Below are 20,802 nucleotides of genomic sequence, written 5' to 3'. Positions count from 1 at the left end.
TGTATGGCATGCAGACGATGCTACTGGATAGGGCGTGGTGATCGGCAGCGAGGCCCGGGGTGGTTGTCGTGTCGGCCGGTAGGGCTGCCATGGCTGGTCCCCGCCCATCCCAAGGCCCGCGTGCGTGCGTGGGTGCGCCCCTTGCGCGGCGAGCAATCTGCCATTCCGCCTGGCGCAGCTCGCCCACTGTGTGTCCTGTGTCCCCTGGGCCCGACGTGTTTCTGGGCCCCCGTGCTGCCACATGTCCGCTTGCAGCTCAAAAGTCGTGCTGCTGCTGCTCGACGGCGCGGGCGGGCGCTGTTGGTAGGCCGTCGCCAGATCCGCGTAGTATGACGCACCCCCTCTCCGCACCCACACACGCACACACACACGCACAACCGCATCCGCACACACACACACATATACACTCTCCCGAGCATACACACTTGGCTCTGCTCGTTGCCACAGCTACACCTGCTACTCCGCCTCCCTCTCTCTCGTGCACCCCCTCCCCCCCACAGCCTCCCGAATGTGTGCCCCCACAGACACGCTTGACACACATGGCTGCCCTAGACAACCCGCGCGCCGCTGATCTCGTGCGGACAGCCTCGCAAACATCAACAATCTCCAGCCCTCGCAACCGCAGCCTGCAGCGCGTCCGCCCCTCCAAGCGCCCCTCCAATGCCTCCCTCAGCCGCAGCCGCAGCAGAGGCCCAGAGCCCGAAGTCGACACAAAGAGCCTCACCTCGTTCCCCTCACTGTCGCCCAGCCCAGACGCCTCCCCGGCACACGCCCGTCTCAACGCCTGGTTTCGGTCCACGCCCGCCCCCGACGACGACCTCAAGGACTGGCCCAATGGACCGCCCGCACTGCCCGACGCCCTCAAGGCAATCGCCTCGCCCGACCCCAACAAGACCGTCACGCCAACCTCGACGGTGAGGAGGGTCACCAAGTCGACACAGGACATTGTCGGCAGCCTCGTCGCCGCCTCATCCTCAACCAAGCACCGATCCGCCCTCTTCGACGACACCCCCACGGAGACGGCAAACGTCCCAGGCAACCTGCACTTTGCTACCGATGAAAGCATACAAGATGCTTTGCGCCACACGGGCGCCGTCGCCTTGGTCAAGCAGCTCGCAGGCGACCTCGCCCAGCGCGACGCCCAAATTACCGCCCTGCGAAGACGAGCCGAGGAGCGCGAGCGCATGCTGAGGAAAATGCTGCAAGAATGCGAAGTCTCCAACATGGACATTGAAAACAGGCTCCGCGAGCTCGACAGGACCAGGGAGAATGGCAACAGTCTCACCAAGACGAGGACAAGGGGCGACAGTGCATCTGCTGGACTGCATCCCGACGATCCCATGGAGGACAGGCTTGCAAGGGCCATGGAAGACGAACTGGCCGAGCACCCAGATGCGCTCGGCATAGACATGGGCACTCCAGCAACGCCCCTGGCAGATGTCATGTCGCTCAACTCGGTCGCGTCAGACGCCCAGCGCGATGGTCCAAAGTCAAACTGGAAGGGCTATCTCTGGGCAGGAGCAAGTAGGAAGAGTAGCAGGGCCCCGTCTGTCGCCAGCCATATTGACCGCGACATTGGTGGTTTACCAGCTGGACCGCGATCGCGGGCAAACAGCAATGCAAAGCCGCCTCGCAAGCCTCTCGCAAACGACACCTTTGTGCCGCCTTCCGCTGCCGGCGCAGCACCCGCTCTACGCAGACTCAACAGCCAAGATCGTGCCGGAGATGCGTCGGCGCGCAGGTCCTCGTCATCCTCATTAGCGAGTTGGGCGTTGAAAATGGTGGCGGGCAACAGCTCCGCAAGTCCTAGTAAAACAAGCTCAGCACGAGGGCGCAAAACCACCGCATCTGATGCTGCAGACCGAGCGCCCTCGATGGACTCGACAAAAACTGCCCAATCTGCAAAGTCTTCTCTAGCAAGCACACAGAAACGAGGTCGTGCATTGGGCCCAAATGGAACTATTAAGAGCATTACCGGAGATCAGCCCAAGGCCGTGTCCAGTAGCCTTGCCCCATCCCAGCCAACCCGTGGAATGAGTAATCTCGGTCCTGTAGAAATGGACCGCATTTTACCCGAAGACTCACGTCCACCAACGCTTGTGCAGCAACACAACCGATTCATCGGAAGTAGCGAGTACTTGACTGATAGATTTGGCTTCATCTACGACCAGCGCCGAAAGAAGAGACAGAGCGAAGCTGCTGCTGCGCTAATCAAGCAAAAACGCAGCAGTAATGTTGAGTCACTCAACGACAGCAGAACTGCGCTCAACAGCCTCGCAAAAGCAGACGATGCCGATCATGTCGATGGCCCTCCAGTTGCAGGTGATCAGAGCAGCACCGGCATACGCCCATCCAGTTCAGATTCAGACAATCAACCCAGTCAGCCAGCGAGCAAGACCTGGGCCGACTACCTTAAACTGGCCACACACCCAACTGAGTTGCTTTCGCATACCCCGTCAGCAGCGCCAATCACCACGGTAGAGTCTGCTGAAGGCGAGACATCTTCTTTCAAGATTGGCCAAACGCAAATCACTCTCATGAAGCGAGGATCTGTGCCCACTACCAGCGTCAACCCAGAGCCATCGCCGTCTCGTATCGTTTCTGGCAATGCAGAGATTTCCGTCACTGCCACCTCACCTGGCCCATCCACGCCCATCAGCCCGTATCCGGGTCAGATGGATCCCGTACAGTCCCTGCTGGAGCAGATGAGCGAACTGCACGACAACCTTCAGAAAGAAAGAACCGTCAAATGGAACGACTTTTTGCGCAAAGTGCGTGCCCAGAACAAACGCGAAGGCGAAGTTGCCAGCATAGGGGAGAATGGCAAGGCCAACGCAATGCCCGAGACATTTCTCTCAGACGGCGAACTCGTCGGCATTGCAGGTCTCGGCAACAAGGGCAAAGTGGGCCGTGCCAAATGGCAAGAGTTTCGCCGTCTTGTCCTTGGGGGCATTCCCGTCCACATGAGGGCTGCCATCTGGGCTGAAGGAAGCGGGGCATTGCATCTGCGCACGCCTGGCTACTATGAGGATCTGGTCAACAATGGCGAAGACGACCCGGCAATTGCAACTCAAATCCAAATGGACATTACCCGCACCTTGACTGACAACATCTTCTTCCGGACTGGCCCTGGTGTGCAGAAGCTGCAGGAAGTGTTACTCGCCTACTCGCGCCGCAATCCAGAAGTTGGTTATTGCCAAGGCATGAACCTCATCGCTGCATGCTTGCTGCTTATTATGCCCACGCCTGAAGATGCTTTCTGGGTCCTCACTGCAATGATTGAGGAGATTCTGCCCCAGCACTACTATGACCAGCATCTGCTCACGTCTCGTGCTGACCAGTCTGTGCTTCGCCAATACGTTGCTGAAATCCTGCCAAGGTTGTCTGCCCATCTCGAGGAGCTGGAGATCGAGCTCGAAGCCTTGACCTTTCAATGGTTCCTGTCCGTCTTTACCGACTGCCTATCCGCTGAAGCGCTCTTCCGCGTCTGGGACGTTGTCCTCTGCATGCACGATGGATCCACGTTTCTCTTCCAAATTGCACTCGCGCTTCTCAAACTAAACGAAAAGGCGCTCTTACAATGCGACACTCCAGCTGGCGTCTACCACTACATCAACCACCAAATGACCAATCACGCCATCAGTATCGACGGCCTGATCCAAGCATCCGATGCCCTTGGCAAAGTCATCAAGCGCAAAGACGTTGAAGAGCGCCGCGCAAAAGCCGTTGCCCACGAACAAGAGCTCATGCGCCAAAGAGAAGAAGCCCGTCAGGAACGCGCCCGCAAACGAGCCAGCAAAGCCTCTACAGATGCTGCCTCCTCGCCACCACCCACAACGGCCATCGCCCAGCCAGAAGAAGACGACACAAAGTCCATTTCCGCAAGCCTCGACGGCGAACTAGCAATGCAAACCAGTCCCATGCGCACCCCGCTTTCCAGCGCAAGTAAACGCTCTGAAGAGGAGGAAGAAGCAGACTACCTGAATACCAACTTGGAACTCAACGATCGGTTGCCGACAACGCCCATGGCTGAAGAGTTTACCTGGCGTGCATGAGAAGGTTTTAATGGGATAGTCAAGGGATTAAAGATGTGAGAATGTGAGAAAAGAAACAAGAAGTAAGCAAATGGAGAAAAGATTTTTTTTTAATTTCTCGAGTCTGGGGATTCTTTTTATACATATACATATACATATATATACCCCCAAGCCCTAACCCCCTTTCCTTTATCTTTTTTTTTCCAAACTTCACTTCAAAGACAACACACACACACACACACACACACACATTACTCGGAATAACTATGTAGTTTTCTGGGGTAGAACTATTTTCTGTCTTTTCTTTCGTACTCTCTTTTTTTTCTTGGGATTCTTGATACCCCCCCTCCCTTTCATCTCTCTCTCTCTCTCTCTCTCGCTTTTCTTTCCCTTGTTCGTATTTGAGAGGACGAAAAAAAAGGATAGTAGGACGAAGAAATACAAGACTATTCCTTTGTCCTTTGGATGCCTTCTTTCTTAGTATGTGAGAATGTGTATATAAGGTGTGAGTTTATGCGTACTGGGCGTTTTTGATGTGAGCAGTAAGGGAAAAAAAGGTTCCTGACGTACATGTATTGAGAGAGAAAATATACAAAGTATGCGTATGGAATTCACGTGACCGACATCTTCTATATTCCCTTCACTCGAAGCATACAAGCTGGACTCCACGTGACCATACATAGTAAGCCAATGCTTACGCAAGTTACAATTGAGCGCCTACTTTTGAGCTACATGCATACCACAACAACCTCATCTCCCCTCAACTATCGCAGCGGCCACCTAGCTTGACCCGAACCAACTATTTTGTCTGTCATGTCATTCATCAATCCATCCAATTATAGAATCTGACTAGTGAGCGCAGGAGGTCCGACCGCTGCCAAGAATCCAGTCGTCTTCATCCTCTTCCACCACCACCTCCGCCGCCTCATCATCCAAAAGGCTTACAGCGCGTCCTCTCAACCCACGCTTTTTGTTGCCCTTTTTAGTCACCCCGGTCTTGACGTGCCCGTGCGGGCGTCGCTGCGAGGGAGGCGTGTTTCGCTTATTGAAAACCTCTTCAACTATCATCCTCCAAGAAGAAGTAGTTTCCGCTCAGCTTCTGCTCTTGGTCAAGCTGAGACTTGTCCTTGTTGATACGGGGACGGTACGAGTTGGGGTCGCGACGGAACGTGACGTCCAGGTTCTTCAAGAAAGTGTTGCAACCAGTGAGCAGGGATTCAGGCTTGTTGGCACGGGCCTTGACGGCTGGTTGACCGTCAAAGACAATGACACGGTCCGCCAGGTACGTGGCCATGATGAAATCGTGCTCGACAACAAAGGCGGTCTTCTTGGCGTGCATGATGAAGCGCTTGATGACACGAGAGGCAATGATACGCTGTTCCGAGTCGAGGTACGCACTGGGCTCGTCGATGAGGTAGATGTCGGCAGGGATACCAAGGGCCAATACAATGGCAACACGCTGCAATTCACCACCAGAGAGGTTCTGCACTTCCTGGTCGATAAAGTCGTCCATCTTGAGAGGCTTGTAGACGTCGGTCTGGAACTGCGGGTTCAAGAAGGCGGCCTTGATCTTCTTGAAGAAGAGTTGTCGGACGGTACCCTGAAACTTGGGGGTGATGGTCTGAGGCTTCATGCTGATGCTCATCTTGGGAATCTTGGTGTCACCATCGGGCTGCAGAGCACCAGCAAGCATCTTACAGAAGGTCGTCTTTCCAGTACCGTTTTCACCCATCATGACAAGAATCTCCGAGTCGGTAAAGGCACCAGACTCAATGTTGAGCTCGAAGCTGCCCAAGGTTTTCTTCATGCTGGGGTATGAGTAACCACGGTTGTGGTCAGTCATGTATTCATCGCCCGCCTCGGCAATTCGGAATTGAAGAGACTCCTCTCGGAAACGCAGGTTCTCGGTAGGGATGTTACCATCCAAGAAGATGTTGATACCTTCACGGACCGACGCAGGGAGGGTGACGACACCATAGACGGCAGGCTTTCCGTAGAGAACACAGATGAAATCGGAGAGATAGTCAAGGACTGACAAGTCGTGCTCGACAACGATGACGTAGTCGTCAGGGCGGAGCAAACTGCGAATTTTTCGACCGGCGGCAAGACGCTGCTTGACATCGAGGAAAGACGATGGCTCGTCGAACATGTACACGTCGGCTTGCTGGACGCACACCAGAGCAATGGCAAAACGCTGCAACTCACCACCAGACAGTTGACCAACGTCACGGTCGAAGATGTGTCGCAGTTCCAGGTCGTCGATCATCTCGTCAAGGTTTTCCATCTGGGAGCGGGCCTTGATGAGGCTGCCCACGGATCGGTCGGTGGCCTTGATTGCCTTGGGGATCTGGTCGACATACTGGGGCTTGACGACAGCCTTGAGGTTGTCCTCGAGCACCTTTGTGAAGTAGTCTATGATTCGTTAGCTAGACGCGTGCTGCACAGCAGCGGAGTTACTCACTCTGGAGTTCAGAACCACGGAAGTACTTGAGAATCTCCTCCCAGTCTGGTGGGTTGTCGTAGCGACCCAGGTTAGGCTTGAGCTTTCCGCTCAGAATCTTCAGCGCCGTACTCTTTCCGATACCGTTTGTACCGACCAAACCCAAGACTTGGCCAGGACGGGGCATAGGCAGCCTGTGCAGCTTGAAACTGTTGGCCGAGTATCGATGGGTGACCTGGGTCTCGAGGTTCGTGGGCAAGTTGATGATGTTGATGGCATCAAAGGGGCATTTCTTGGGGCAGATACCGCATCCAATGCACAGTCGCTCGGAGATGAAGGCAATCTTGGAAGACGAGTCTACTTCGATGCACAGCTTGCCGGTGCGCACCACGGGGCAGGACTTTTTGCATTCTTGTCGACATTTCTGGGCGGGGTTAGCAGACTGGCCAGAGGGAAGGAGCGTGCAAGGGTGGTGCTTGCCTTGGGTTTGCACTGTCATGGCGCACATGGCTGGTTAGCAATGGCCGAATTTTGTGCGTGGAGGGGTAGTGGGGTACCTTGTCTGAGTTGACAATGGCAATACTAGAACAAAGTCAGTTGGAGATGCGCAGAGGCGAAACGAGCGGCATGGACGGTACCGGGTGAGCTTGTCAGACATGTTTGCGGCTGCTGGCGTGGATGTCGGATTACTGTGGGCGGCGGCGAGCGCAAACTGCGTAGGCGGGGAATTTGATAGGCAACGAACAGGGCGGCGCACACAGGACTCGACCAGATGAGATGGCTACCCAGACTGGCACGCGCTCAGAGGGTGCAGGCGTCGGGCGGACTAGGAGAATCCAGCAGGCTGGGCAGGAGAAGTGTGAAGGAGGCGTCTTTGGGTGTGGAGATGGGCCGCAGGGTAGTCTCCAGGCCTGACGTTGTTCGCATTCACACTGTGGCAGGTAAGCGTTTTGGGAAGGGCGCTGATTGGTGGCGGGTGCGGCTGTCACTAGCGCGCAGGTCGCTGGCTGCTGGATTGAAGCCCCGACCATAAGGAAACTCCACAACCCTCACCACCACCCATCCTGCACCCTTCCAAGACAACACCCCCGCCCCCGCCTATATCGAGGGTGTCTTGAGCATGGACTGTGAGTACAGTCTCCTTTTGAGTCTTTGATCGCGTGCCTTTCTATCTCGGCCCTGCGCGACGTGCCTGGTCCTGGCCTCGCCCATGTCCATCCATCCATCACTATTCCACGCCCTTGCATCCCGCAACCCGCCTCGGACCCATAGCACGGCCTTTCACGACGTACAGAACGCTTTCGCCAGTCCTTTACCACTTCCCATACCCTGCCGGCCCCTCGCCTGGCTTACACCGCTCCACTGCCCTTGATCCATCACGCGCTCATCCACCACTACCGCATTTCATCACCCTTCCATTGCTCGCCTCTTTGCCCTGGTTTCTGGTCGCTTTCTGTTTATTCGGAGTCGCGTATTTCTGCTCTATTCAACGCACTTGCTCCGAAGCGCCGGGGCCCACAGGAGCTTGAAATATCGTGCTGACCATCTTCTCCAGCCGCGTCCATCATGATGCCCTCTTCGCCGGGCCATGTTGCTTCCTTACCATACACAAACGGTCATTTGTCGCCTCTTGCTGCCCATGTGATGGCTGCCGACAGCTCCTCCCACTCCAGTGACAGCGATGCGTCCGACGCGAGAGAGCACGCCGCAGCCGCCCAGGCTTCCGATGTCGACGCGCCGGGAGAAGAATATGACGAGGACGACGAGGTAGCTGCTGCTTCAGACTCTTCCGAGGATGTGGATGCCGAAGGCGAGCCGGATGGCGATTATGACTCTGAGTCACCGCCGTCTGAGCAGGCAGAGAGCGACCGCGCTCGGAGCTCGTCCCAGGAGTCGACAAGGCCGACGAAGCGCAAGGCAAGCGTGGAAAAAGAAGATTACATTGAGCAGAACCCAGAGCTTTATGGCCTGCGTCGCAGCGTGCGTAACTCCAAGCTCCCTCTGTATGCGAGCTAACTTCATCCCAGGGTCGCGCCCGTCCTACTCGTCGCGTTGTAAGTGAGCCTCAGTCGATGTGAGAAGCCAGTACTGACATGACTCAGGTCGATAGCAGTGAAGAAGAAGAAGATGATGATGATTACGATTCAGACCAGCCACGCAAGCGGCAGAGGACAGCCTCGCGTAAGAGTTTGTCTACCAATACCCCTCCTGTCCAAAGCAGGGTTAACATGTCCATCTAGCCTCAAACCAACCAACACCAGTCTATCGCTCTACTGGCTCCGATTCAGAGTCAGATGGCTATGTTGGAGCCCGTCGCAATATCCCGACCAAGAAGCAACGCCAACGTCAGCATGCCGTTGCTGCAGGTCGTGAGCCTCCCTCGCAAGCCGAGGTCCGATTCTCTGCACGTCGCACAGCCCAGGTGGCGAATTACAACGAAGAGGATGATGAAGATGAATTCGCGGAAGAGGAAGACGAGATGACCTCGGCCTACTGGGCGAACGCTGTTGAAGACAGTGGCCCCGTCATCGACAAGATCCTTGATCATCGGCCAAAAGATGGATTAGGTAATAGAGAACAAGCAAGGCTTGTGTCGGCACTTGCTAATGAAATACAGAGATTGATCCATCTTTTGACAAGCACGATTTTGAATATTTGGTAAACACGCTCGCTGGCCATCACTATCCACCATACTAATCTAGTACCAGATCAAATGGCAAGACAAGGCGCACTACCATTCAACATGGGAAGACTACAAGACAGCATCTGCCTATAAAGGCATCCGCAAACTGGACAACTATTACAAGGGCCCTGTCCAGAACGACATGTATTATCACAGCCGCAAGAACGAAGATCCGGAGGAGTTTGAGCAGCACATGGTTGCACGTGAAGCTGAGCGTGAGAGCCAGCTTGATTTTCATATCGTCGAGCGTGTCATTGACACGCGGGATGGCGAGGATGAGACAGAGTACTTTGTCAAGTGTAAGCTTATCCGTGTCAATCTTCATTTAAACTGTCTAACAGTATTGCAGGGAAAGGACTGACGTATGAGTTCTGCACATGGGAGCCGGCATCGCTTGTCAGCCGCCTGTCGCAGACTGAGATCGATCGCTATCTCGACCGCTCAGCAAATCGGCCTACCTCCGATCTTCGCGAGTCAAATCCCAATACACGCAGGAAGTTTGTCAAGATGGATACACAGCCCGACTACATCAAGTTTGGGCAACTGAGGTCCTTCCAACTTCAAGGTGTCAACTTCCTTGCGCACAACTGGTGTCGAGGCACCAATGTCATCCTAGCCGATGAGATGGGTCTTGGAAAAACAGTGCAGACCGTCTCATTCATCAACTGGCTAAGGCACGACCGTAGACAAGATGGACCAATGATCTGTGTTGTACCACTGTCTACTATGCCCGCATGGGCAGACACGTTCAACAACTGGACCCCCGACGTCAACTATGTCATCTACACTGGCAGAGAGGAGGCCCGCAATATCATCAAGGAGAAGGAGCTTCTCGTAGACAACAACCCAAAGAAGGTCAAGTTCAATGTTCTCTTGACCACGTACGAATACGTTCTTGCAGACTGGCAGTTCTTGCAGAGCATCAAGTGGCAATTCCTTGCTGTTGATGAGGCTCACCGATTGAAGAATCGTGAGTCACAGCTTTATGAACGGTTAACGGCATTCAATGCGCCTTGTCGACTGCTGATCACTGGTACCCCTATCCAAAATACGCTAGGCGAACTAGCAGCGTTGATGGATTTCCTGATGCCGGGAAAGATCTCTGTTGATGAGCATGTTGATCTGTCTTCGGAAGATGCCAGCCAGAAGCTTGCCGAACTCAGCTCTGCCATTCAACCTTATATGATTCGTCGTACTAAGGAGAAGGTAGAGAATGATTTGCCTCCCAAGTCGGAAAAGATTCTCCGTGTCGAATTATCCGACATTCAACTTGAATACTACAAGAACATCCTCACCCGAAACTACGAGGCTCTAAACGAGGGAGGTGTTGGCCACAAGCAGTCTCTGTTGAACATCGTCATGGAGCTGAAGAAGGCTAGCAATCACGCTCTGCTCTTCCCTAATGCTGAGAGCAAGCTTGTGAAGAGCGGTTGTTCAAAGGAGGAAACGCTAAAAGCGCTCATTACCTCTAGTGGTAAGATGATGTTGCTCGATCGACTACTCGGCAAGCTGAAAGCCGACGGTCATCGTGTGCTCATCTTCAGTCAGATGGTCCACATGCTGGATATCCTGACCGACTATCTCAAGTTGCGCAATTACGCATTCCAGCGGCTGGATGGAACAGTCCCAGCGGCAGAGCGAAAGATTGCTATCGATCATTTCAACGCTCCCGGCAGCGAGGACTATTGCTTCCTGTTGTCTACTAGGGCTGGTGGTCTTGGTATCAACTTGATGACCGCTGACACTGTCGTCATTTTCGATTCCGACTGGAATCCTCAGGCTGACTTGCAAGCCATGGCTCGTGCTCATCGTATCGGCCAACAGAAGCCTGTGAGCGTCTATCGTCTCGTTTCAAAAGATACTATTGAAGAGGAGATTTTGGAGCGCGCCCGAAACAAGCGCATGCTCGAATTCATCACAATTCAGCGTGGTGTGACTGATCGTCAGCAAAAGGAGCTGAATGACAAGATGAGCCGTGCTGCTGCCGAACCAAACTCTGCCGATGACATCAACAACATTCTCAAGCGCCGCGGGCAAAAGATGTTTGAACAGTCCGGCAACCAGAAGAAGCTTGAGGAGCTTGACATTGACTCTGTTTTGGAGAATGCTGAAGAACACAAGACAGAGCAGGCTGCAGGTCTCACATCTGATGGTGGTGAAGAGTTCTTGAAGAATTTTGAATACACTGATGTCAAGATCGATCTCGAATGGGACGACATTATTCCCAAGGAAGAACTTGAAGCTGTCAAAGCAGACATTCAGCAGCGTAAAGACGAGGAGGAAACGCAAAAGCTGCTCGAAGAGAATGCACCTCGGAAGCGCAAGGCCGCCTCAGCCAGCGCACGAGAACAACGAGCTGCGAAGAAACGCGCGCTCGAGGCGTCTCAGATCGACGTTGATGACGATGATCAATCCGACGCAGACGAGAACATCAAGCGTGATCCGAAGCGGCCGCTCAACACCAAGGAGGCACGTAATCTCATCACAGCGTACTGTCGCTATGGCTCGCTTGAGGAGCGTGGCGATGAGATTCTGCGCGCAGCTAGACTGGTTGGTCGCGACATGGGCGTCGTCAAAGCCACTCTGGATGAGATTATTGAGAAGAGTACACAGCTTGTCAAAGAGGAACAGACTAGACTCAAGAACCTAGAGATTGAGGCTAAGCGCGCCCTTACCAAGAAGGATAAGAAGGCCGTACTCTTCGATTATGGTGATGTGAAGAAGGTCAATGCAGAGACTATTCTTGAGCGGCCTGTGGAGATGCGCGTTCTCAAGGAAGCGGTCGAAGCAACTCCAGACTGGCGCAATTTCCGCGTGCCAGACGCCATCAAGCCAGCAAGCTATTCTTGCTCTTGGGGTGCGCGTGAGGACGGTATGCTCTGTATTGGTATCCAGCGCCATGGTTACGGAGCGTGGATTCCCATCCGTGATGATCCAGAACTGGGATTGACAGACAAGTTCTATCTAGAGGAGCATCGTGTCGACAAGAAGGAGGAGCGGACCAAGGGCGAAGACAAGAATGCCAAGTCTCCTGGAGCTGTACACCTGGTCCGCCGTGCCAACTACCTCCTTACAGTTCTCAAGGATAAGAGCACTTCTGATCCAAACATCAAGCGGTTGATGGAGAACCATCATCGCAACAACAAGAAGCATCATCTTGGCGTGGCACGTCGCGCAGAGAAGGCATCGAGCGGTGCTGCTAGTCCTGGACCAGGTAGTGCGATGCGTCGCATGCAGTCACGTGATTCGGAACGTCCCTCACATCGTGCACACAGCAGCAGCGACATCCGACGTCCCGATAGCCGAACAGATGGACGCCATCATGACAGGAACCGCGATGATCGCCCTAGGCATAGCGACCAGTACCGGCCCTCTGATGGCCATCGCAAGGAGCACCGCAACGACCGAGGAAGTATCGACCGTCGGCAGCAACATGCCGACCGGAACGGGACGCCAGAGAACCGGCGAAAGATTAGTGGCGATGTGGATAGGCAGCGTCCCCGTCTATCCGAGGACCGGCCACGTTCGCACAGCCAAAGCCAAGTGCCTGACCGCAGCGTTGAGACACCCAAGGTCAAGGAGAAGAAGCCTGAGGAGTTCGTTGAGCGGCGGCTTCGGCCTGTGCGCGACAATCTCAGCCGGCTCAAGAAGGCGACACCGAAGAACTATCCACAGAAGGATGCAATGGTCAAGGTGCTGAAGATTGAGCTGATTGCGATTGGCAATTTTATTCGGGCAGAAACTCGGGACAATGCCGAGCTCGAGGAGCGACTATGGTAAGTACAGCGATTCGATGTTGCAGTGCACATGCTAACAAGCAGCAGGAGTTACACAATCAACAACCACTGGCCTCGGCCCGGAGTGACTGTTCCGGCGATTAAGGGCATGTACCTCAAGATGCTGAATTCGGAGAAGCCAGCGGCAAGTTCGACGGCGACCAACGGACAGAAGAATGGGGCTTGAGATTGGCCGCACAGAGGCGGCACATGATTGTTGTGAATAGGACGGCCAGGATTGATCATCATCATCATCGTCAACATCATCATCATCATATGGGAGTTTTGGATTTTCTTTTTTACGGTGACAGGGCGTCACGTACATTTTCAGCATAGCGTAGGTGTTTGGCTCTGTTGAAGTACTCAAGACATGACTAGGTACGGGCAGGGCAGTGTTGGAGACTTTTCTACTTGCTCTTCCACCTCTACTTTCTCTTCTACTTGTTCCTGTATTGCATGGACATTGCCCGTGAGGGTGTGACCAAGGGTGTTTGTTTGTTGCGGGGCGGCGCATACCAAAAAGAAAATCGCTCAAGGACTGGTGATGGGGGGCATTTGCGGCATTTGTGGCACATGGGGTCTTGTCATTTATTCCGTAGTAGAGAATGTGGTGTCTACGAAGACCGACGTCAGCCTGAGCGGTGTGGTGTAGTCGTAGTAGACTAGGCATCTGGGTGGGGGCAAGAGGGCAATGAAGCTGCTAGGCCGTTATTCCTGTCGACATGTCATTGCTGTCTGAGGCATGGTGTGATGTGGTGAGCGGTTTTTTCTTCTCTGTTGTCTGGGGTAGTCACACGAGCAAGACATGTGCGGCGTCCGTCATGTCTGTTCGTGTCTGGGGGAGGGGTGTGGGTGACGGGCGTGGGTGGGTGTGACTAGCGTTGGGGGCGATGACGCTCCAATGGCAGGGGTTTGCGAAGGATCGTGCCCGCAGGCGTGGCTTCGCTTTGGGCCTTGGTTTCTCCAGCAGGCGCCATCAGGGTGTCTTCGGTGTTTCTGGAAAGACTCGCGGCCATACAGTCGCGCGACACTCTTAAAGACGCTTGTAGAAAGTCGTCCTGGCTGTCTCTTGTTTTCCTCTCGCTCTCTGGTCATCGTAGTCATGCTGTGTACAAAGCACGCGCTGATCAGCGGCCTGCTCTTCTGGGTACACCATGCGACCGCGGCCCCGCCTATTAACGCGGTTGGCGACGCAGATAGCAGCCGCAATCCAGGCCCAGTAGACGCAAGCAGCCGCGCGAATGGCGCCCGCAGGCTCACGGGGAGGTTCCTCCATATCACGGGTACGTCGACCAAGTCCCCTCGCGGTTTGCCAGCAGCTCACGTCATTGTGCAGACTTCCACCCCGACCCTTTCTACAAGACATATTCCAGCACCACAGCCAACGCAGCATGCCACCGCAAGCGAGGGCCCGCGGGCTTCTACGGCGCAGAGACGACGGGCTGCGACTCTCCTTTTGCCCTTGTCAACCAGACGTTCCAATGGATACAGGACAACATCAAGGATGAAATCGACTTCATCATATGGACAGGCGACTCGGCGCGCCACGACAATGACGAGGAGATACCGCGAACACACAATCAGATTGTTGACCAGAACAAGTTCATGGTCTCCAAGTTCGTAGAGGTCTTTGGAAAATCCAGCCCTGGTCATGGATCCAACGATTTTATCATTCCCATTGTACCGACTTTTGGCAACAACGACATTATGCCTCATAACATCTTCACCAGTGGTCCAAACTCTTGGACGATGAACTACCTGGACATTTGGCGTGGATTTATACCCGAGGCGCAAAGACATCAATTCCAGCAGGGTGGATGGTTCTCCGTCGAGGTGATCCCAGGCAAGCTGGCTGCTATCAGCCTGAACACCATGTATGTGACAACAGAAAATGCACTTTCTGATTGCTTTCTAACAGTTTCAGGTACTTCTTCACGTCAAACTCGGCTGTCGACGGCTGCGCGAAGAAACACGAACCCGGCTACGAACACATGGAATGGCTGCGCATTCAGCTCCAGATCCTGCGAGAGCGCGGCATGAAAGCCATGCTTCTAGGTCATGTGCCCCCCGCTCGTGTCGATAGCAAGGAGAGCTGGGACGAGACATGTTGGCAAAAATATGCGCTTTTTGTACGCCAGTTTAGGGATGTCCTGGTTGGCAGTCTCTACGGACACATGAACATTGATCACTTCATAGTGCAGGATTTTGATCACATTGAAAAGGACACTGAGAACGGCAGGATGAAGGCTGCATGGAAAACGGCTTCTCTGGACAATGAGACAAGTTTGTTTGTCGATGGCGAGCTCACGCTAGCGTCGGCGTCTGATTATCTGCTGGACCTGCGCAACGTTTGGGCCCGCTTGCCTGCTCCCCCGGCGAAGTCGAACAAATCTAAGAAGCAAGACATTGAAGAAGATGACGAGGAAGAATCGTTACTGGCGTGGCTCATGCCAAACGTCTTGAAGTCGTCAAAAGATAAGAAAGAACAAAAGAAGAAATATCTCGAGGAAATTGGAGGAAAATACGCCGAACGCTACGCAGTATCGCACGTTTCCCCCAGCGTAGTACCCAACTACTTCCCGACACTGCGCATTATCGAGTACAACATCTCCGGATTAGAACATTTAAGCGTGTCTTCCAGCCCTAGCAGCCCGTCCGGGATCGAGAGCTCTGCCGATCAGCAGCCGATCTCAATCGACGATGATTTTGACGACGAAGAGTACTTGGATGAGGTGGAAACTGCGAAGAAGAAGAAGCACAAGGGCAAGAAGGACAAAAAGGGGCCACGAAAGTACAAGTTCAAGGTTCCAGAAGGACCGTCAAAGTCAGCTCCTCCTGGCCCGGCCTATTCACCTCAACCGCTCACATGGACACGCATTGTTCAATACTACGCAAACTTGACGCGTATCAACAACGATTTTGTCGAGCCTCCCTCCAACCCATCTGGTGGTCTAAATACTTCTACAAATGACTTTTCGGTCGCCACCATTTTTGGACTCAGTATCGACTCGAATGGCAAGATTGAGAACAACAAGTGGAAGGAAGGAAAGCACAAGAAAAACCAAGGCAAACAGCCGCGACCTGAGCCACATCCAGAGGAGTTTGCTTTTGAAGTAGAATACGATACACGGAAAGACAAGGGATTCCCCGATCTTACCGTACGCCGATGGGTCGAATACGCACGCAAGATTGCATCAAATGAGCAAAAGACAACTGAAATGGAAGAATTAGATGATATTGAGGATGACTTCAGTGAGGAGACCACTGAAGAATACGATGCAACGAAAGGAAAGGGCAAGAAGGGCAAAAAAGGCAAACATCACAAGAAGCACAAGCCATCCAAGCACTGGTTCAAATTTGTCAAGCGCGCCTTTGTCAGCACCATGGACGCGGATGAGATTAAGGAAGTGTTTGGTTCATCGTCGACAACGGCGACGACGGAGCCACTGCAAGTTTCGGCGCAGGAAGTTATCGAGCTTTAGAAGTTTTTAGACTTAGTAGAGTGAAAGAGGAAAAAAAAAAGACGGAGTTGAGCATGCAAGCATGCAGTATTGTAGTAGTAGTAGACATATACCCTGGGGCGTTGAAAGGGGGAGGGCCTGAGATTTGGGAGCTTTTGTGCTTAGCACTCGCTTGTATACGTATCGTTGCAATGTGTTGGTTCTGTTGTTATTTTTTCTCATTGCGAGCATAGCGTAGCATTGGATTTTTGTGCATAAAAAACTGTCTTTTCTTGTGCCTGAAGACGGGAATTAGTTTGGAAGTTTCGATTTGTGCGTTGTTGCTTCTTTGCAGTGACTGGTGACGGTGCTAGGATGTTTAGAAGGAAATAGACACCGAACTGATATTTAGGGTCCTGGGACAAACATCTGGGCTATGGGTCACATAGAGATGGCATTCATCCTTCGATTGTAATTTGTAGCATGGATCGCGTGGGTTGACTATTTGCTTTTTGTGTGATGACGAAAAAAAGGCGCACTAGAGAAGACGAAATATGTCTTCACCAATTTCGTCGATTTTATCAAACCAGTGATGGATAGGCTCTAACTACACTGCGGAATTTCTCTTTCCTGAAAGTATCCAGCTATTGAGCGGTAAACACAGATGCTGTCCTGACCACTATGCATTGGGAGGTCAGCACCCTATAGTACTACTACACCTCAGTGCACCGATTCCGATGTCTTGAGCGCACCATGCGATATCCCACCGCACCCTCACAGTCCCCCCTCTAAATTTTCCTCACACCCTCCTACAGCAAGGACAAGAAGGGAAAAAATCCACCACCAATAGACACAACCGAAAAGTCAGACGACCGCCGGACCCCACGCACACACCGTAGTCCGCGCGAGCTTAGGACAAAGCCGCAGCCCAAATCCGTGCCAAGACCTACCCAAAGCAGTAATTCGCTGAAAAACTGTAGATTGCAGCGGAGTGTTACTCTTTGCTCCGGGTTGTTACTCCCGCAGGAAAGCAAGTAGCCAGAGCTCCTCTTCCTCCGTCCCCCCCCCCCTCCCCACCCACCCCTGTGTTTGTTCCGCCACCCGCCGCCGCCCGAGAAGCAAAGAACGTGCGGACGGCCGGTCTTCGGGCGTTTTTTTTTTTTAATTTTTTCCCTGCTTTTGCGGAATCTCTCAGTTCGTATGTAATGTAATACACATACTGTACACACATATCCGCACACGTACACGCAAGTTGACAGCGCATTTCCTTTTCTTCAATTAACCTACCATTTGATCTACAAAGTTAGTTAATTAACCCACCAACCTCCCCTTTCAAAATACAAGGATCAGCCCGGGATTGTACCAGTAATTCCATAGCTTAAGTATCTATACATTTCTCCCTTTTGCGCATAAACCCGCCCCCAAAAGTTACTTGTTCGGGGAAGAAAGAGGGCAAAAGTGCAAGAAGAGAGAGGGAGAGGTCGATCAAATCCATGGGTGTGGGGTGGTAGGTTTGTGCGCCCAGGGGGCAACCATGAACGAGTGTTCAGGCCCTACCTAGATGCCATGATCAATGGTAATCACACAGTAGTTGCCTGTTCTGGTATATTCATTCGCGCCGCCCGTCCGTACGAAGCTACTGCTACCTTGGTAGTGTAGTTTTTGCTAGTTGGGTGGGACTTTTGCATGCTTGGAATGTTGGGGGTCCAATCCGCTTTTGGCCGAGGCAACTAAGGGATCCTGGGGCCAGAGGGTCTTAGCGTGTGGTGCGAGGCGGTTTTTTTGTGTTCGAGTCAGGTTCTTGGTGTCTTGTGCTTGATTGAGACATGGGGGATGAGCTAGGAAAGAAGTTTGGCTTTTCGTTTATCTGCGATCTATTTTCTACGCGTGTCACATGGGGGAGAGGGGCTACGTCATTGGGGTGGCTGATGGGCTCCCCCAGACGCTCTCGGTGTACAGAGGGTAGTCGTTGAGCATGACATCTCAACACCTCCGCCACCTCCGCCGGTACTCGAGACTGTTTTTGTGAGAGTAGCTTACCAAAAGCCACACACACACACACACACACACACAGACACAACAAGGATGGGTTGACGAGATTTGGTCGCGAGGTCACCCTTCAGAAGCGCACCGTTCGCGACACCAAACCTTGTACTGCCCGAGGACAGCATAACACTACGTAAGAGACTTCTTCTCTCGTAACTAAATCACGATGAGGAGTCAAAAAAAACTGCACGGGCAGTCGCGAGGCTGGTTAGCTTGCGACAAAGTGAGACTCTTGTTCAGGTGCCTGTCTGCCTGCCCACGAAGCCGCGTGACGTGCCTGTTGAACAATACACACGACCCAAGATCACCGAACGTGACAGCACAAATTCATATCACCAGTCTTGCACCCTGTGGATATGATCGTCATCTAAGCAAGAGAGCTAGTTACCATCACTACCATTACCATGAGACAGCCTCTGCGTTTGCCCACTTCCAAACACAAAGCCATGGCTTCTCCTTTCAGGCCCGCATCACCTGCAGAGGAACTTCCAGCCTACTACCAGGATCTTGAAGATGAAAGCATCCGATACTGCTTCCGAGATTTCGACTCAGAACGCAACTTTGATCTCTTTGATAGGCAGACTAGAGATCCTCGGAGCAACAATTTTTGTATTGACTTTGGCGAAGACAAAGCTTACTGTGCTTTCGACCTTGATGCACAGTCGTATGAGACACTGCTTAACGCACCACGACCGACAGAGCTGCATACACGATGGATTCACATATGGATGCCTTACAACCAGAAGGATCTGATCCGGACGCTGGCCACACACTTTGACTTTACACCACGTCTCATGGGCCTGATGAAGAGTGATCCCATAAACCCACGCACTGGGACTTCGCTGCGAGCGAAGAAGAGCTCTTCAACTCTGAGGTCACTGATATCACACAAATCAAGCAGTGGTGAAAAGGACACTTCAGTCAAGAACAGAGCAAGACAGGCAAATGAAGAGATATTGGATGAAGAGTCAAGTATTGGTATGACAAGCATGATGCAGTCTACACAGATGGAGATGGTGAGGGATATGGGTCACTACCAGCTGGTGAATGACGTATGGCACTGGAGCACTGTGGACAAGGGTCGAAGATGTGAGTTTGTGCAGCTATATTTTACAACGAAGAAAGGATTTCAGAAAAAGAAGATTGCTAACTGAGGCACAGATATGTGTATTGGCTACAACGCACTCTACAACGTACGCAGCAAACCAGTAAACACTCAACACCACGACGACTGGACCGACCAAAGCAGAGAAGTACCACAAGGCAGCCGTGTCTGGAACTGGCTCGCCCTCTGTGAAGGCAAAACCGTAGTCTCCATCTCCGAAGACCCTTTCCCCTTCTCCAACGGCATCCTCACAGCCCAAGACCTCCGCACCCTCTTCACCACCCGCCGCAACCTCGTCAACGTCTTCCGCCAACTCAGCAAAGCGCCCACCCCCCTCCGCGACGCCGCCCTCGTCCAACTCCCGCTCCGCCAGCGTCTCGGCAGAAGCCAAGAAGAAACCGCCCACCGCGCCACCGACGCCCCAGGCCTCCTCTTCTACTACCTCTTTGAAGACTGGGGCGCAACCTTCGACATCATCTCCCGCCGCGAACAAGGCTACGGCGCAGAACTCGACCGGCTCCGCCGCGAAATGCTCGTCAAAGCCAACCTCACGCACGTCGACCAACTCCACCACATCGGCTGCCAACTCAGCGTCTTAAAACGCGTGTACCAAAGCTACGAGCTCATCATCGAGCGCGTCCTGCGCAAACAAGAAGTCACACTCGCCTCGCTCAAGAACTCGCGCATCCTCTCCGGCGAAGCTTCTCTATCTTCCACTTATGCATTCGGCGAAGCCCCAGCTGCCATTACCACGTCGCTGCCTCCCGGCGCCCTCATCCCCGAAGCAGACAGCCTGCTAGGCGTGGCCCTTAGCTCCGCCGCCCGCGTCCGCTTCGAGCGCCTCAAAGACCGCATTGCGCTGTATGCGCTGAGCGAGATCCAGGAGTGTCTGGATCAGAAGGAATCGCTCGTCATGATGAATTTCAATCTTATTGCCATCAAAGAGTCGTACAGTGTTGAGCGGCTTACGTGGGTGACACTGCTGCTTGCCAAGATTACCATTCTCTTTACGCCCGTGACGCTGATGACGGGCTATTTTAGCATTCAGTTCAAGGATCTGGTGTTTGAGATGGGGAGTTATTGGCAGAGCTTCGGGTATGTGTTTGGGGCGAGTGCAGCGTTGTTGGTGCTGTTTAGTTGGGCCAGTGGCACGTTTGAGGGCAAGATTGTGACGAGGAGTTGGACGAGGAAGGTGTATGATGGTGGGAGGAGGTGGTTGATGGTAAGGAAGAGGAAGAGAGAAGAGAAGGTGTGAGAGGGTTGTGGTCATGATTGTTG

At 53.2% G+C, this 20,802-nt stretch overlaps 5 protein-coding genes across 5 annotated transcripts; 4 read left to right on the top strand and 1 right to left on the bottom strand.

The window, feature by feature from the left end:
* Positions 1–539: 539 nt before the first annotated feature.
* Positions 540–4,141, top strand: PSV08DRAFT_362291 (rab-GTPase-TBC domain-containing protein; the record flags this gene model as incomplete). The annotated part of the gene is made up of 1 exon (XM_066093023.1): positions 540–4,141. One exon carries the CDS (start codon positions 540–542, stop codon positions 4,053–4,055), a length of 3,516 nt encoding a protein of 1,171 aa, XP_065949109.1. The 3' UTR covers positions 4,056–4,141.
* A 563-nt stretch (positions 4,142–4,704) lies between these two features.
* Positions 4,705–7,343, bottom strand: PSV08DRAFT_202692 (P-loop containing nucleoside triphosphate hydrolase protein). The gene is made up of 5 exons (XM_014227202.2): positions 7,113–7,343; positions 7,032–7,056; positions 6,955–6,966; positions 6,496–6,898; positions 4,705–6,446 (listed from the first exon to the last, which is right to left on the bottom strand). Exons 1-5 carry the CDS (start codon positions 7,130–7,132, stop codon positions 5,092–5,094), a joined length of 1,815 nt encoding a protein of 604 aa, XP_014082677.2. The 5' UTR covers positions 7,133–7,343; the 3' UTR covers positions 4,705–5,091.
* A 183-nt stretch (positions 7,344–7,526) lies between these two features.
* Positions 7,527–13,255, top strand: PSV08DRAFT_42481 (P-loop containing nucleoside triphosphate hydrolase protein). The gene is made up of 9 exons (XM_066093958.1): positions 7,527–7,601; positions 8,030–8,454; positions 8,502–8,528; positions 8,577–8,661; positions 8,715–9,041; positions 9,092–9,132; positions 9,183–9,456; positions 9,507–12,933; positions 12,982–13,255. The coding sequence occupies exons 1-9, from the start codon at positions 7,595–7,597 to the stop codon at positions 13,118–13,120; spliced, it is 4,752 nt and encodes a 1,583-aa protein (XP_065949108.1). The 5' UTR covers positions 7,527–7,594; the 3' UTR covers positions 13,121–13,255.
* Positions 13,256–14,035: 780 nt separating this feature from the next.
* PSV08DRAFT_401914 (Metallo-dependent phosphatase-like protein) lies at positions 14,036–16,652 on the top strand (the record flags this gene model as incomplete). Its single annotated transcript, XM_014227206.2, has 3 exons — positions 14,036–14,216; positions 14,270–14,807; positions 14,858–16,652. 3 exons carry the CDS (start codon positions 14,036–14,038, stop codon positions 16,413–16,415), a joined length of 2,277 nt encoding a protein of 758 aa, XP_014082681.1. The 3' UTR covers positions 16,416–16,652.
* Positions 16,653–18,823: 2,171 nt separating this feature from the next.
* PSV08DRAFT_390564 (uncharacterized protein) lies at positions 18,824–20,779 on the top strand (the record flags this gene model as incomplete). The annotated part of the gene is made up of 2 exons (XM_066093509.1): positions 18,824–19,508; positions 19,581–20,779. The coding sequence occupies 2 exons, from the start codon at positions 18,824–18,826 to the stop codon at positions 20,777–20,779; spliced, it is 1,884 nt and encodes a 627-aa protein (XP_065949107.1).
* Positions 20,780–20,802: the final 23 nt, after the last annotated feature.

This window comes from Bipolaris maydis, assembly GCF_028858645.1.
Source record: "Bipolaris maydis strain C4 unplaced genomic scaffold PSV08scaffold_7, whole genome shotgun sequence".
Classification (NCBI taxonomy): Eukaryota; Fungi; Ascomycota; class Dothideomycetes; order Pleosporales; family Pleosporaceae; genus Bipolaris; species Bipolaris maydis.
Note: the sequence above shows the minus strand (reverse complement) of the source record. Positions and strands in the feature narration are given on the sequence as shown.